This window comes from Muscardinus avellanarius (genome assembly GCF_963383645.1).
Source record: "Muscardinus avellanarius genome assembly, chromosome: 3".
NCBI lineage: Eukaryota > Metazoa > Chordata > Mammalia > Rodentia > Gliridae > Muscardinus > Muscardinus avellanarius.
In genome coordinates this window covers 160961029-160974139 of record NC_137788.1, presented here as the reverse complement: position 1 = coordinate 160974139, position 13111 = coordinate 160961029, and the positions used below count along the sequence as shown (strand labels likewise).

The window sequence follows — 13111 nt, the reverse complement described above, 5'->3', positions numbered from 1 at the left end:
GGCACTTTGCAAAAGACCATGCATGTGATTATAAAATCGTGCAGAAAATAGGCCAGTGGGAATTCCTCTAATAATACCACAAGTCCACTGTGCGTTGTTAGACAGCACGCTGTAACCATCTTTTAGGAAGCTGCTGCTTGTTGTGTTCTGGTATAAAATCAAAAGTGACTACCCACAATCACCTGAAAGGGCTGCTAAGATAACTCCTTTCTTTTTCAACAGCATGTGTATGAAACCAGGTTTTCCTTGCGTAAGTTAACAGAAGCTAACATATTAGAAAGGCCAAAGGACCGTAGAGATAAGCACACAACTTAGATTTGCTCACAGGGTAAAGCACACCCAGGAAATCCCTAATGCACTGACCTCACAATCCTGGGATAAATGCCTTTACCATAAGCCTTCAAGTGGTGTTGACCTCTGCTTATTTTTATTTTGTAGTTTTCCAGAGATACACACAAAAGATCTTGGGTAATATTGGGGAGGCTGATCTAAATTTATAATAAAGTCATTACTGGCTTCAATATCAATACCAGATGTGCAATGCTAACGGGCATGCAAACTGCTACACTCTAGGAGAATTTGGCAATCTCTAAGAAAGTAGGCATGCACTTCTGTTGACAGTTACCAATTTCTAGAGATGTATCGGTACTTCATTTTTATTGCTAAACATGATTTGATCATACAGATATATTTGGCTATTATTCCTTAACTAAAATGGCTATCTACTTTTGGGTTAGGGTATTCATTTGTTTGGTACTGAGGATTGAAACCAGGGGCATTCTATGTCCAAGCTATATCCCCAGCCTGTCTTACTTTTTGGACATTTGTTTTAGCTCTACTTTCTGGCCATTTCAAAGAACATCACTATGAACGTCTGTGTCTAACTCATTGTGTGGACGTGGGTTTCACTTCTCTTGACTACACAGGCAGGAGTGGCATTGCTGAGCACATGCTAAGTCTACAGTGAATGTCTGAGGAACCCACAAACTGGCTCCTACAGTGGATGCTCCTTGTCAATCTCCAGCAGCAATGGGTGAAATTCTAGTTTATCCATATCCTTGTCATGGCTTGCTGGTGTCTATTCTTGTGCTTATCCTAGTGGAGGTGGCGGGGAATCCTAGTGGGGTGTGGGGATTTCACTGTGTTTGATATGCATCTCCTGGTGCTAACAGGTTGAGCATGTCTTCTTAGAGAACTGTCGGCTCAAATCCTTCACTCATTTTCCAATTGAAGGACATCTTTCTGTTGGCACCCCTGTCCCAAGTTTACCCCCTAATCACCACCCGAGGTGAAACACTGACCAGCTCACTCATGCATTATCTCCTGACTAGTTTCCTTGTTTTCACTACAATTTGTACCCTTTAAGGCTTCAGTATACTATTAATACTAGTACACAAGTACTTTTTTATAATTCTGCTTCAGAAAATCAAACAGTAGGGACTGGGATGTGGCTCAGTGGTAAAGCACTTGCCTAGCAGGCGCCAGGCCCTGGACCTCATCCCCAGCACTGGGGGCGGGCGGCAGAGACGACCAACTCATTCCTAAGAATCCACTTGCTTTCTAAAGGGATTATGAAATGTGTGTGTGTGTTTTAAGGGATTAAATCTGAAAGGAGTGTGGGTGTTGTGACGGCAGGAAGTAGAACACAGAACCCTCTAGATGAAGTAAACATCTTCACCTACAAACCCACTTGCTAGTATGATGGCCATGTGATATGTGACTACAAAACTGTTTATTTTAATAAGAACTGGAGATGGAACCCAGAGGCATTCTACCTTGAGCTACACCCTCAGGCCCATTTTTAATACTTTATTTTGAAACAGGGTCTCACAGAGTTACAGGGGACTCACTAAGTTGCAGAGGCTGTCTGCAAACCTCCTGTGCGCACCTCCCCAGCACGAGGGTTTCAAGTGTGCGCCACCACACTCGGCTCACTGTGGAGCTCTTTAACTGTGGCTAGTCTTACTTGAACTATGCTGAAACTGTAAGATGAACACTAATTTTATGACTCAATATAAGAAAAACAAAGTATGAGCTGGGTGCGGTGGCGCATGCTTGTTATCCCAGCATTTGGGAGGCTGAGACTGGAGGATCGCAGTTTGCAGACAGCCTTAGCTACTTAGTGAGGCTCTGCAACTTAGTGAGACCCTGTTTCAAAAAAAAAAAAAAAAAAGGGCAGGGGTGTAGCTTGGTTGAATGCCCCTGGGTTCCATCCTCAGACCTGCAAAAAACAAGAACAAAAAAAGTATGTCAGCTGAGTTAAAGATTTGTTGTAAAAATGAGTTAAATGAGTTTCTGCATGGTGTGGTGGTGCACATTTGTAATCCCAGCATTCGGGAGGCTGGGACAGGAGGATCGCAGTTCGCGGCCAGCCTTAGCTAATACTTAGTGAGGCCCTCTGCAACTTAGTGAGAAGCTGTTTCACAGTAAAGAATAAAAAATAGTGCAGGGAGTGTAGCTCGGTGGTGGAATGTCCCTGGGTTCCATTCCCAGACTCACACACACAAAAAAGTTTCTTGCCTGCTTTTTACATTTTTTAATATGAAGACTAAAAATTTTAAACTTAAATATGCAGTTTGTGTTTTACTACTACTACAAAGGACTGTTAAAGAACTCCATGACTGGCCTCACAGAGAGCTGAGTTACACTGGGCATAACTAAGCACCCAGCACTGAGGGAACATAAAGTGGACTAAACTACCCGAGCAAGTTACAAGCAGCAAGAGAGGTGGCGCCCAGCCTGACCCTCAGCCCCCTCTGGAACCAGCGGACTGCGCTCTGGCTCCAGTGGGCGCGGGTACCCGCACATGGTGCCCGCCATCACTGAGCCTGGAAGGGTCAGGTGGGGTGTAGCTTGGAGGTAAAATGCCCTTGGGTTCAATCCCCAATACCACAAAAAAATAAAGAAAATGAACAAAGGATTTAAGTGACACTTTTCCAAAGAGGATGTACAAATGAGCAGTAGTGAGCACATGAAGAGATCCTTGACACTGCCCGCTATCAGGGAACATTTAACAAAACCACAAAGAAAACTCCATTAACAGATGGTTATTATGCTACTGAATTGCACCAATCATGCCCAGGGGAAAAATAGCATCAATGGTACACAAACCACCAGACATCACAGGAAGAAGGAACACCCCTAGACCTTCCTTCCAAGATCAGTGCTTTCCCCTGATACTGTAACCAGATAAAAAAGGGACCACCAATTTGTCCCTTATCAACACTGAAACACATACCTTCACAAAAGAGTGCCAAATCAACCCAGCAACATAAAATATATTAACATAATATATTAACATCAAGTATAACTCATTAGGAATCAAAGCTGCTCAACAATCAAAACTCAAGAAATCCACAAAGAAAAAAATCTCTATGATAACACCAGTAAGTACTTGAAAAATAAGAGCATTGACAAAATCCAATATTCACGTGATTTTCAAAAACTTTCAATAATTAAAAGAGAACTTCCTCAATACAGTATGTGCCAAAATGCAAAATGCAAAAGTCTTCAACCTGATAAAATGCACCTACAAAAGCACTTAAGCATGATGGCGCGCGCCTGTAATCTCTACTTGGGAGGCTCAGACGGGATGGTCACAGGTTTGCAGCCAGCCTCAGCAGCCTAGCAAAGCTCTCTGCAATTCAGCGAGACCCCGTTTCAAACTAGAACAATAACACAGGGCTGGGAGTGTGACTCCAGAAGTAAAAGGCCCGTGGGTTAGATCCCCAGTATCATGCACACCTAATTCCAGGAGCAGGGCAAGATGCCTGCTCACCACTCCGACTCAGCACCCCGAAGCTCTAGGCAGTGCAGGTAAGAGAAAGAAGCCAACAGCATACAGCTTAGGAAGGAAAAAAGAAAACTGCCTCTATGCTCAGACAACATGACTAGAGGTCTACATAGAAAGTCCCAAGGAATCCATTAAAAAGTTACTAAAATTAGTATGTTTGGGAAGGTTACAAGATTACTATTAAAAAAGTCAATTGTATTTCTACATTTTAACAAAGAACAATCAAAAACTGAAGTAATTTAAAGTCCACAGAAGCACCATGAAACCAAAGATAATGGCCAGAAACCTAATAAAACCTGTGCAGAATGTGTACACCAAACCTGTATCCAGTACTGAAAGACATCAGAGAAGAGGAGTGTACAGCTCACAAGACATGGGATTGGGATGTGTTGTTTGGGGGGATGCCTGGAATCCTGGTACTTGGGAGGCTGACAGGAGGATCACAGGTTCAAGATCAGCTTCAACTACTTAGGGAGGCCCTCTGTAACTTAGTGAAACCCTGTTTCAAAATAAAAAATAAAATGGGACTGGGATGTGGCTCAGAGGTACAATGCCCTTGGGTGCAATCGCTAGCACAAAAAACAAACAAACCTTTATTTACAATAATAATTACTGGACATGGCAGTGCATATCTGTAGCTCCAGCCACTCGGGAGACTGAGGTGGCAATATTACCTGGGCAATACAGCAAAGCCCCATCTCAAAAGATAAAAATAAAAGGCACAAGAAGTATAACAGCCAAAACTATTGCTTAAGTCACAGGTTTAGAGGGTCCGCATAATGCAAAGCTGCAGCAACGAACAGGAGTAAGCAAGACGGGCAGGCATGGAGGGAGTGTGAATCCAGGCTCCACAACAGGCACACATGCATGGCAACTCATTTTTACAAAGGTAGAAAAGTGACTAAAGGGAGAAAAAATACTCTTTTCAACAAAACAGTTGCTGAAAATATTAAGATGCCCACGTGAAAAAGTTTCTTGCCCATAGTTCATACCACACACAAAACTGAACTCCAATACAACTTCTAGAAGAAAATCCAGAAAAAGCCTTTTGTGACCTTAGGTTGGCAAAGACTTCTCAGGTACAAAAACAAAGGAGTGAGCAATAAAACAAAAAGGAACCAAGTGGACCTTACCAAAACTTACAACTGACACTCTGCCAAAGGCACTGTTACGGGAAGAAAAAGCAGGGGCCGGGATGCGGCTCAGTGGCAAAGCGCAAAGCAGGGGCCGGGATGCGGCTCAGTGGCAAAGCGCTGCTTTGCAGATGTGGGCTCTGGGTTCAATCCCTGCTTCCAAAAAGACAAAACAGAAAAAGGAAAGCCCCATGCTGGCAAAGCATGGTGGCAGAACAAAACCTGGTGAGGTAAGGAGCCTGGAGCCAGGGCGCAGTAAAACCCCCTTCGCTCAGCTTCTGCACACGACCCTCAGGGCACAAAGTCCCATGCTGAGAGACGATGTTTGCAAACTGCAAATTGATAAATACAGAACTCCTACAACTCAACAACCAAAACACAGGCGGCCTGATTAAAATACAGACAAAGGACCTGACTAGATGATCAATTTTAGTTTATATATTTTACAGTATTTAAAACCTCCAATAAACAATCTAATTAAAAATGGGTCAAAGACTTGAGCACCAAAGAAGATATGCTGATGACAAGCTCATCGAACAGGTGCTCAACATCATTAGTCTTTACAGAAATGCCAACTAAAACTACAATGGACCATCACTAGACATCTACTAGAGTGGTTAAAGCTACGAAAAGAGCCTGACAATACCAAGTGTGAAGGAGAACAAGACTGGAGCTCTCGTACACTGCTGGTGAGAACGCAAGGGGCACAGAGCTCAGCAGCAGCTTACAAAATTAAACAATTACCCACAGTCATTCATTCCATAACTAAGTCTTTACCAAGAGATATGTAAAATAGTGTTTGTATCAAAACTTGTATAAGAAAGTAGGTTCAGCCGGGCGTGGTGGCGCACGCTTGTAATCCCCGCGCTTGGGAGGCAGAGACAGGAGGATCGCGCAGGTTCGAAGCCAGCCGTGAGCGCTGGCTTAGGAGACCCTGTTTCCAAATATAAAATATAAAATGTAAAACTAGGTCTGGGAGTGTAGCCCGGAGGTAGAAGGGCTTCCAGGAACCCCAGTACCACCAAAAAAAAAAAAAAAAAAAAGTAGGTTCATAATAAGCAAAAACTGCAAACAACCCTCCACCATTTAGTAAAACACAAATCACGTAGATCCCAATTGAAATAACTGTTTTCTTTAACATCTGCAGGTCCAGGAACTTTCCTAATAATAGACACTGCTGGTAGAAATAAGTGTGAGGCCTATGGCTTGGACTTTTTTATTATTTTTCTTTTTGTGGTACTGGGGGTGGAACCCAGGGGCTTTCTACCTCCGAGCTATATTTCCAGACCTATTTTTATACTTTGTTTGAAACAGTCTCACTAAGTTACCGAGAGCCTCACTAAGTAGCTGAGGCTGGCTTCGAACCTGTGCAATCCTCCTGTCTCAGCCTCCCAAGCGCAGGGATCACAAGCAGCTCGATGGCTTGTACTTAACATGCTCCGATCTCTACACATTCTCCAGAAGGGAGGGTACCCAGGAGTCAGCTCTCTCCAGACCAAAGGGGAGGCGCTTAGGGAGGCACTGGTAAAACACAAACTGGCACTATTAGCACCGTCTGACACATGGGAGACCCAAGTCTTAAGGGGAGGTGGGTCACTTCTAAAGCAGAGAGGCAGAACGGGATTCAAATCCAGGGCAGTTTCACTTCAAAGTTCTTACTCCTGGCAAGCCTACTAATCATCCCTTTCCACATATCTGCAACTGTTTAAACAAGAGCTTGGATCTACAAGTTTCAAATGAACAAATATCTTTCAAGATTTTATTATATACCTGACCGAGTTTAATTTTAAACCTCAAGCCTACAAAACATATGTCAGAAGGGCTGAGGAAGTTTATAATGTATAGTCTTTGATCACTGAAAACTTTTAATAACTTCACCAGAAATAAAACAGCACGTACACAAGTAAGCACCGAGAGGATATATGAAAAAGCAATCATGCTCACTTTTGACCTTAGTAAAGGCTTGACTGCAGGCCTCACTTTAAACAAGAGAATATAGCCGCTTCCCCTTTCGTGGGGCTTCCTGACATCTGCCTCCCTCCATTGTTTCCCAGCGGCCAGGATCCTGCGGCAGGACACTGGTTATTTACTGCCAGAGAAACTCACCCTGTGAAGCGTCACCGTGTGCTGCTCCCATATGGCCGTTTCCTCCATTGCTGTGCTCTGAAAAGAAAAGAAAGCAAGCCATTTACCTTTCAAGAAACCCTTCTCCATAAAGTGACCCAGAACACCCAGCAAACAATTCAGCACAACAAAATGCCAAATTCACACTGCTGATATTAAAGATAATCTGACAGGAGCGCAAACGTTATGAAGGCCTTTGTGTGCTCTTGAGACAGGAAACGACACACAGGAACTTCCTTTGTTTTAACTGAACCTGGACAGATGCTGCTCTATACTCACTCAAGGCCGCTGAGACCCACATTTGAGCTAATTGGCTACTTTATACTAACCTAAGCTAGACAAGAACAAAAGTTGAAAACTTTATTTTTAAGTATCTTGTAGTCCATACACATCTAAAAGCATTCCTTGTATTATGCAAAGGAAGGAAAAATTAAATATCTCTGAACTCAGTAATTTTACACACACACGCACACACACACACACTTTACAGAAAAATAGATAAGACCATCTCGATGGGTCTGGCCAATGGTGCTTTATATCACAAATGCTACTGCTCCACCTAGTTATATTTTATTATGAATCACTTTCTCAAGCTTCATTTACACCATAGACAAAAATGTCTTTTCTAATATATGTGTCATGCACATGTACATAAACACAATAAACCAAAAAAGTGACCCCAAATCCCCAATTCCCTTGAGACTCACCCCAAAATAAAGACAATGTAAGCTCCAACGAGGCCCTACTCACACCAGCGTAACTCAGGTTCATCTCCTGTCACAAGTGCTCATGGGGAAAATTATCTCAAGGATGAGGACATTTTCTTTTCAGTGGGGTTAATTGCTCTCAGAGGTTTAAAATAACTCAGTCTCACTGTTAACATTTTGTGAAACCAGGGCTTCTAAAATATATTTGTAAGTAAATTTAATAAAAGAGCTACCTCGAGATGGATGAAAGGGGAGAGCACCACACGTGACTTTCTCAGAACATCCCTCATCCCCGATACCCTAAGTGCTTATTTCACAAGTAGCATCTGTTTTATTATTCTGCCATTACCTCACGAGAGTGTGGCCATCAAGGTACCAAGGGCTCTTTACTCCTTTCCCACAGCAGTTTTAATTGAAGATTAATGCCACTTTGGAAAAATGAATCCTTATAAAGAAAGCCTATTTCCCTAAATTCAAAGCAACTGGATTAACTTTCCTGCCAGATGAATAAAAGAAGAGAGAGAAAGGATCTCTCTGTTCACTCCCACAGATAAGAACTGCCAACTTTAGGGGCGTTTGGTTTCAATCTTCCAATCAAGTGCAGCAAAACCTCCCTTTAATGAGACCTCTACTGGAAACAAAGCTGTTTTGTGTTTTTACAAAAACTGACCCAAGACTGAGTGCATTAAAAGAACTCCTCCATCAATGTGAAGCAATGACAGTATGGGTAAATTGATTAAAGATCAACCGTTCCACTAAAATATGTGATAAAAATATCTGCAATAACTGCCAGTCTGTCCGACCCCAGCTGACATGGAGAACAAGCGGTGCCTTCTCCCCCACTTGGTCCACCAGGAGCACCGCCCCTGCCTTGCGGATCCCTTCCCATCAGTCCAAGTGGTAAGTTATCTGACAGCACTGGCTCCCCAGATAGCAGCCGTCAGGGTGCGCAGTGTATCATCCTCCACCTTTAGGCTATGCAGTGACTTGCACCTGGGCATTCCAATTCTGCTTACCCTGGAGTAGGACAAAGGCGGGGAAGGCACACTGTTAACAGTGGTCATCTCAGGAGCCAAGGCCCGGATGATGCCTCTGCGTCTGCGCCTTAGCTCCTGCTTTCCCTGTGCCCAGTCAGAACACACTGGCACGCCATTTTAAACTACGTCCACCAAATCCCATTCCTACCTGGACATGATGAATATCTACTTTTAACTTGGTTTTCAGAAAATCTAATCATGTTTAAGAAGATTATTTTACATCTCAGTAATTAAAAAATTGGTTATCCTACTGTTAGTAAGGGGTCTATACATTAGGAGTTTGATTCTATTTTTTGTACAAGGGAAACAAAAAATACCAAAATAAGCGGAGCGTGGTGGAGCACACTTGTAATCCCAGCACTTGGGAGGCTGAGAAGGAGGATGGTGCAGGTTCGAAGCCAACCTCAGCTACTTAGTGAGGCCCTTTGCAACTCAGTGAGACCCTGTTTCAAAAAAATAAAGAATAAAACCTAGGGCTGGGAGTGTAGCTTGAAGGTAAAATGTCCCTGGGTTCTACCCCCAGTACAAAAAAAATACACACACACACACACACACACACACACACACACACACACACACAGACATACACACACACCTGTTCTTGGCATTATGCACCAAAATTAATGTAGTTTTCTTTGGAGGAATTTAAGAAGCCCACGTCCCAACAACTCAATGCTCCCCAGCAGTGATGGCACAGCTTGCTTCCCTGTTAAAAGCCACATGAACTTTACTAGCTTGAGTGATGTGGAAGGAGACCTACGTACCAAAGGTAACGAGGCTTGGGCTTCAGATGAAGCCACTGGTTAGGCTCCTGACCAGCACACTGAACCCTGATGGAAGCTGCGCCACCACCCTTCTCCGCTCCCCTTTTACACAGAGGAATGTATTTCTACTTAATCCATGGACCATGTCATCTCTGCACTCTATCCTTTCATTTGCTTTAGTGGCAAGGACAGAGATTTCTAGCCACGGCTGTCTGTGTAAGGAGGGCTCCTTATGAGAGGTTGGAGGGGTGGTGACGGACACACCCACTGGTGTGTAAGACGCCAGTAGAGTGCAATGCCAGCGGAGGCCCAGCGGCCAGAGCTCAGGAGCCCACAGCAACAGGCCTCCAACCTTGCTGTACTTGGAGTGGTCATAAAACACTGGGGGTGGGGTGAACGTTCCAGCAAAGCACTCACTTCCTAGTAAATCAGTCTGAAACTGAAGCTGAAATGAACTAAAGACATAGCTGCAACACTGAATTTACTAAGAACTACTTCCATGAGTACTACATAAAGATAAGCTGACCATTAATGAGGAGAATCTGATACTGTAGAGGAAGGGGGAGATTCCCTGCGGAAGAATCCCTAAGAAACAAGAGCATGTGCGGCTCAGAAACAGAACGCGGGTGAGAAGTCTCACATTCACTGTGGGCCTTCTGTGCTCGTTTATAATGGCCGTGTATTATTCAACTAAATTACTTTCAAGACTTAACATTCTTGCCACAAGCTTATCGCTCATCTTATTAAAAATACAGAATGAATAGTTGCATAACTTACACAGGATCTTCTAAAAAATTACTAATGTCATTCCCAAAGCTTCAGGCTTGTAAAAGACCAAGGGAAAGGTTTATTATTACACTAAAAATGATTCTAGTACTATTATGTTCCAGTAACTATGAAACATGCTGTTAAAGAGAAAAATGAACTAGCCCAGAAATAACAAGACCAGAGCCCACATCTTTTATAAATTAAAAATGTGACTTCAGTTCCTTCACCTATAAAAATTAAGAAATTGAATAAGATTATCAAGCAAAAAGGTATTCATAGCTGCAAATGTCTATCGGACTATAATCCCAATGCACAGACTACAAACTCAGTAATTAGTGAGACACTACAGGCATCAAAAGTGATTATGACTCATGGTTGCTGGATTAGTTCTGCGTACATTTCTAAGTCTGCATGAACTGACTAGAATCACAATTTCTGAAGAAGCAAAAAGCTACATTTCAGAACCTGCCAAGAGTTTGTTTGGTTTCTTTGTTCTAGGCTCCAGCTGGCAAAGACACTGCCCAGATCACCGACCCGGCAGGGCTTCCCGCCAGAACTCCAGCTCCCCGCTGCAGGCAGTCAGGACAGACGGGACGGCCGAGCGGCGGCAGGGTGGGCCCCGCGCTGTGCACAACAGGGAGAAGAAAGCTCTGCAAAGCCTAGCACCACCACAGCCTAAACGCAAGAGGGACGCGCAAAGTGACAGTCGAAATCCCTTCTCCGGGAGCCGATCGCCAAGGGGGCGCTGGAGAGGCTCTCAGCTTGCCATGGCCCTTGGCCGCCCGGGGCAGGTGCCCAGAACCAGCAGAGCACACAGGGACGCTCGGGCGCGGGGTGCGGAGGTCTGCAGGCCAAGCCTGAGACGTGGAGCAAGACCTAAAGGCGATCGCCCCTCAGAGCACACAGCCCATTGAGAACCGAGTAGAAGAGGAAAGAGGAGCTCCTGCTGCTGCTCCAGGTCCCTTCTGCGAGTGGAACCTCTACTTGGAACTGTTTCTGATTTCTCCCGGGCGCCAAAAGTGGCTCGGGGTGGCTCTGTTGTAGTTGCTGGCTTTTTTCCATCCACAACAGAAAGCAGGAATTAAGATGAGCTTGAGCCAGGAATGCGAAGATGCCCCAACCCTCTGTGAATTTTTAACGGCTCTTTTGGAGGATGGGGTGCTGGAGATTGAACCCCGGGCATTCTACCTCTGAGCTGCCCCCCAGCCCTTCTCTACTTCTTACTGAAACAGGGTCTCAATTGCTGAGCCTGGCCTCAGACCCGTGGTCCTCCTGCCTCAGCCTCCCAAGTACTGGGATCAGGAACCTGGCAGGCACATCCTCTTCTCACAGCTGACAGAGGGACAAGGGGGAAGGGTGGCCAGGGTGAAGAAAGTGACATTTCTCTGAACAACAGCTTTTGTGCAACACTGATTTTTGAGCCACAGTACTATTTCATAATCACCCTCTACACACCAAAAAATTAACCATTAAAACCAAGAAAGATACCGGGGAGAGGCGCCAAAAAGGAACGAAAAGATTAAGAGATGAACATAAATGCATTACAAAGGAATGAATAAGAACCCCACTGAAAACAGTGGCAAGAAAGACTAACTTTTCTGCAAAATTAATTATATTTAAAAAATGTATACTTTATTGTGTTATAATTATACAACATACATGTGCACAGCACTTGGTATCACTTGGTTTACCTCCTTCTGCATACAAACCCACCCCTCCTCCAGTGACACCTTCATATATAAGCACAGTGTTATTTAACTATTTCCTTCCTCCGCCTCCCCATCTCCCATCCTCATCTCCCTCCCTTAATCCCCTTCCAAAATTCTACTGGTCTCTCCCCTCATTCATCTCAAATTCCTTTTCTTATATTCTCTCTAGCTTCCACATGTAAGAGAAAACATACGATCCTTTTGGAATTGAACTCAAGGGCATTCTACCTCCAAGCTACGCCCCCCCACCCCAGCCTTTTTTATTTTTTATTTTGAAACAGGGCCTTGCTAAGTTGCTGAGGATCTGGCCTTAAACCGGGGACCCTCCCGCCTCAGTCTAGCAAACACCAGGAGTACAAGCATCTGGCATGCCGCCTGGCTGAGTACTCCGACCTCGATTCTTTTGGAAAGATGCTGAGGAATGGAATCGCTGCGCCATACAGTGGCTCCATCCCTAGTCCTTTGAGGGGAGCACTCTGATCTCCACAGGGGCTGCGCTAATTCACAACCCCACCGAGACGCATGAGGGTGCCCATTTCCTCCCATCCTCACCAGCAGTTACTGTTGGTATTCGACGACTGTCACTCTAACTGGGGCTAAATGAAATCTAAGTGTAGTTTTTGATTTGCATTTCTCTGACTGCTAATGACGGTGAACATTTTCTCATTTATTTATTGGCCATTTATACTGCTTCTTTTAAAAACCATCTATTCAGTTCACTCGCCCATTGTGACTGGATTATTTTTTAAGGGTTGTGTTTATTGAGTTCTTTATATAGTCTAGCTATTAGTCCTTTACTGGAGTAGCTGGCAAAGGCTTTCTCCCATTCTGTAGGCTCTCTCTAAAGACTCCTGTTTCCTCTGCTGCACACAGGCTTTTTAATTTGCTGTTTGATTCTTGGTTTTATTTCCTGATTTCAAAGTTTTTATTTTGTTTTGTTTTATTTTTATTTTCTGTGGTGCTAGGAATTGAACACAGGGCCATTCTACCTCAAAACTACACTCCCAGCCTGTTTTTATTTGAAAACAGAGTCTAAGTTGCTGAGCTGCTGAGGACGGCTTCGAACCTGTGATCCT

The 13111-nt window shown here is 44.0% G+C and overlaps 1 protein-coding gene across 4 annotated transcripts in view; it reads right to left on the bottom strand.

Annotated features, from left to right (window-relative positions):
* TJP1 (tight junction protein 1) overlaps positions 1-13111 on the bottom strand; it is a gene marked incomplete at both ends in the record, with an annotated part of 242849 nt that overhangs the window by 53289 nt on the left and 176449 nt on the right. For all 4 annotated transcript variants that reach the window (XM_080691058.1, XM_080691059.1, XM_080691060.1 and 1 more), the window contains one exon: positions 7033-7089. In XM_080691058.1, coding sequence (XP_080547184.1) covers positions 7033-7089 — 57 coding nt within the window. The remainder of the gene's footprint in view (positions 1-7032; positions 7090-13111) is intronic.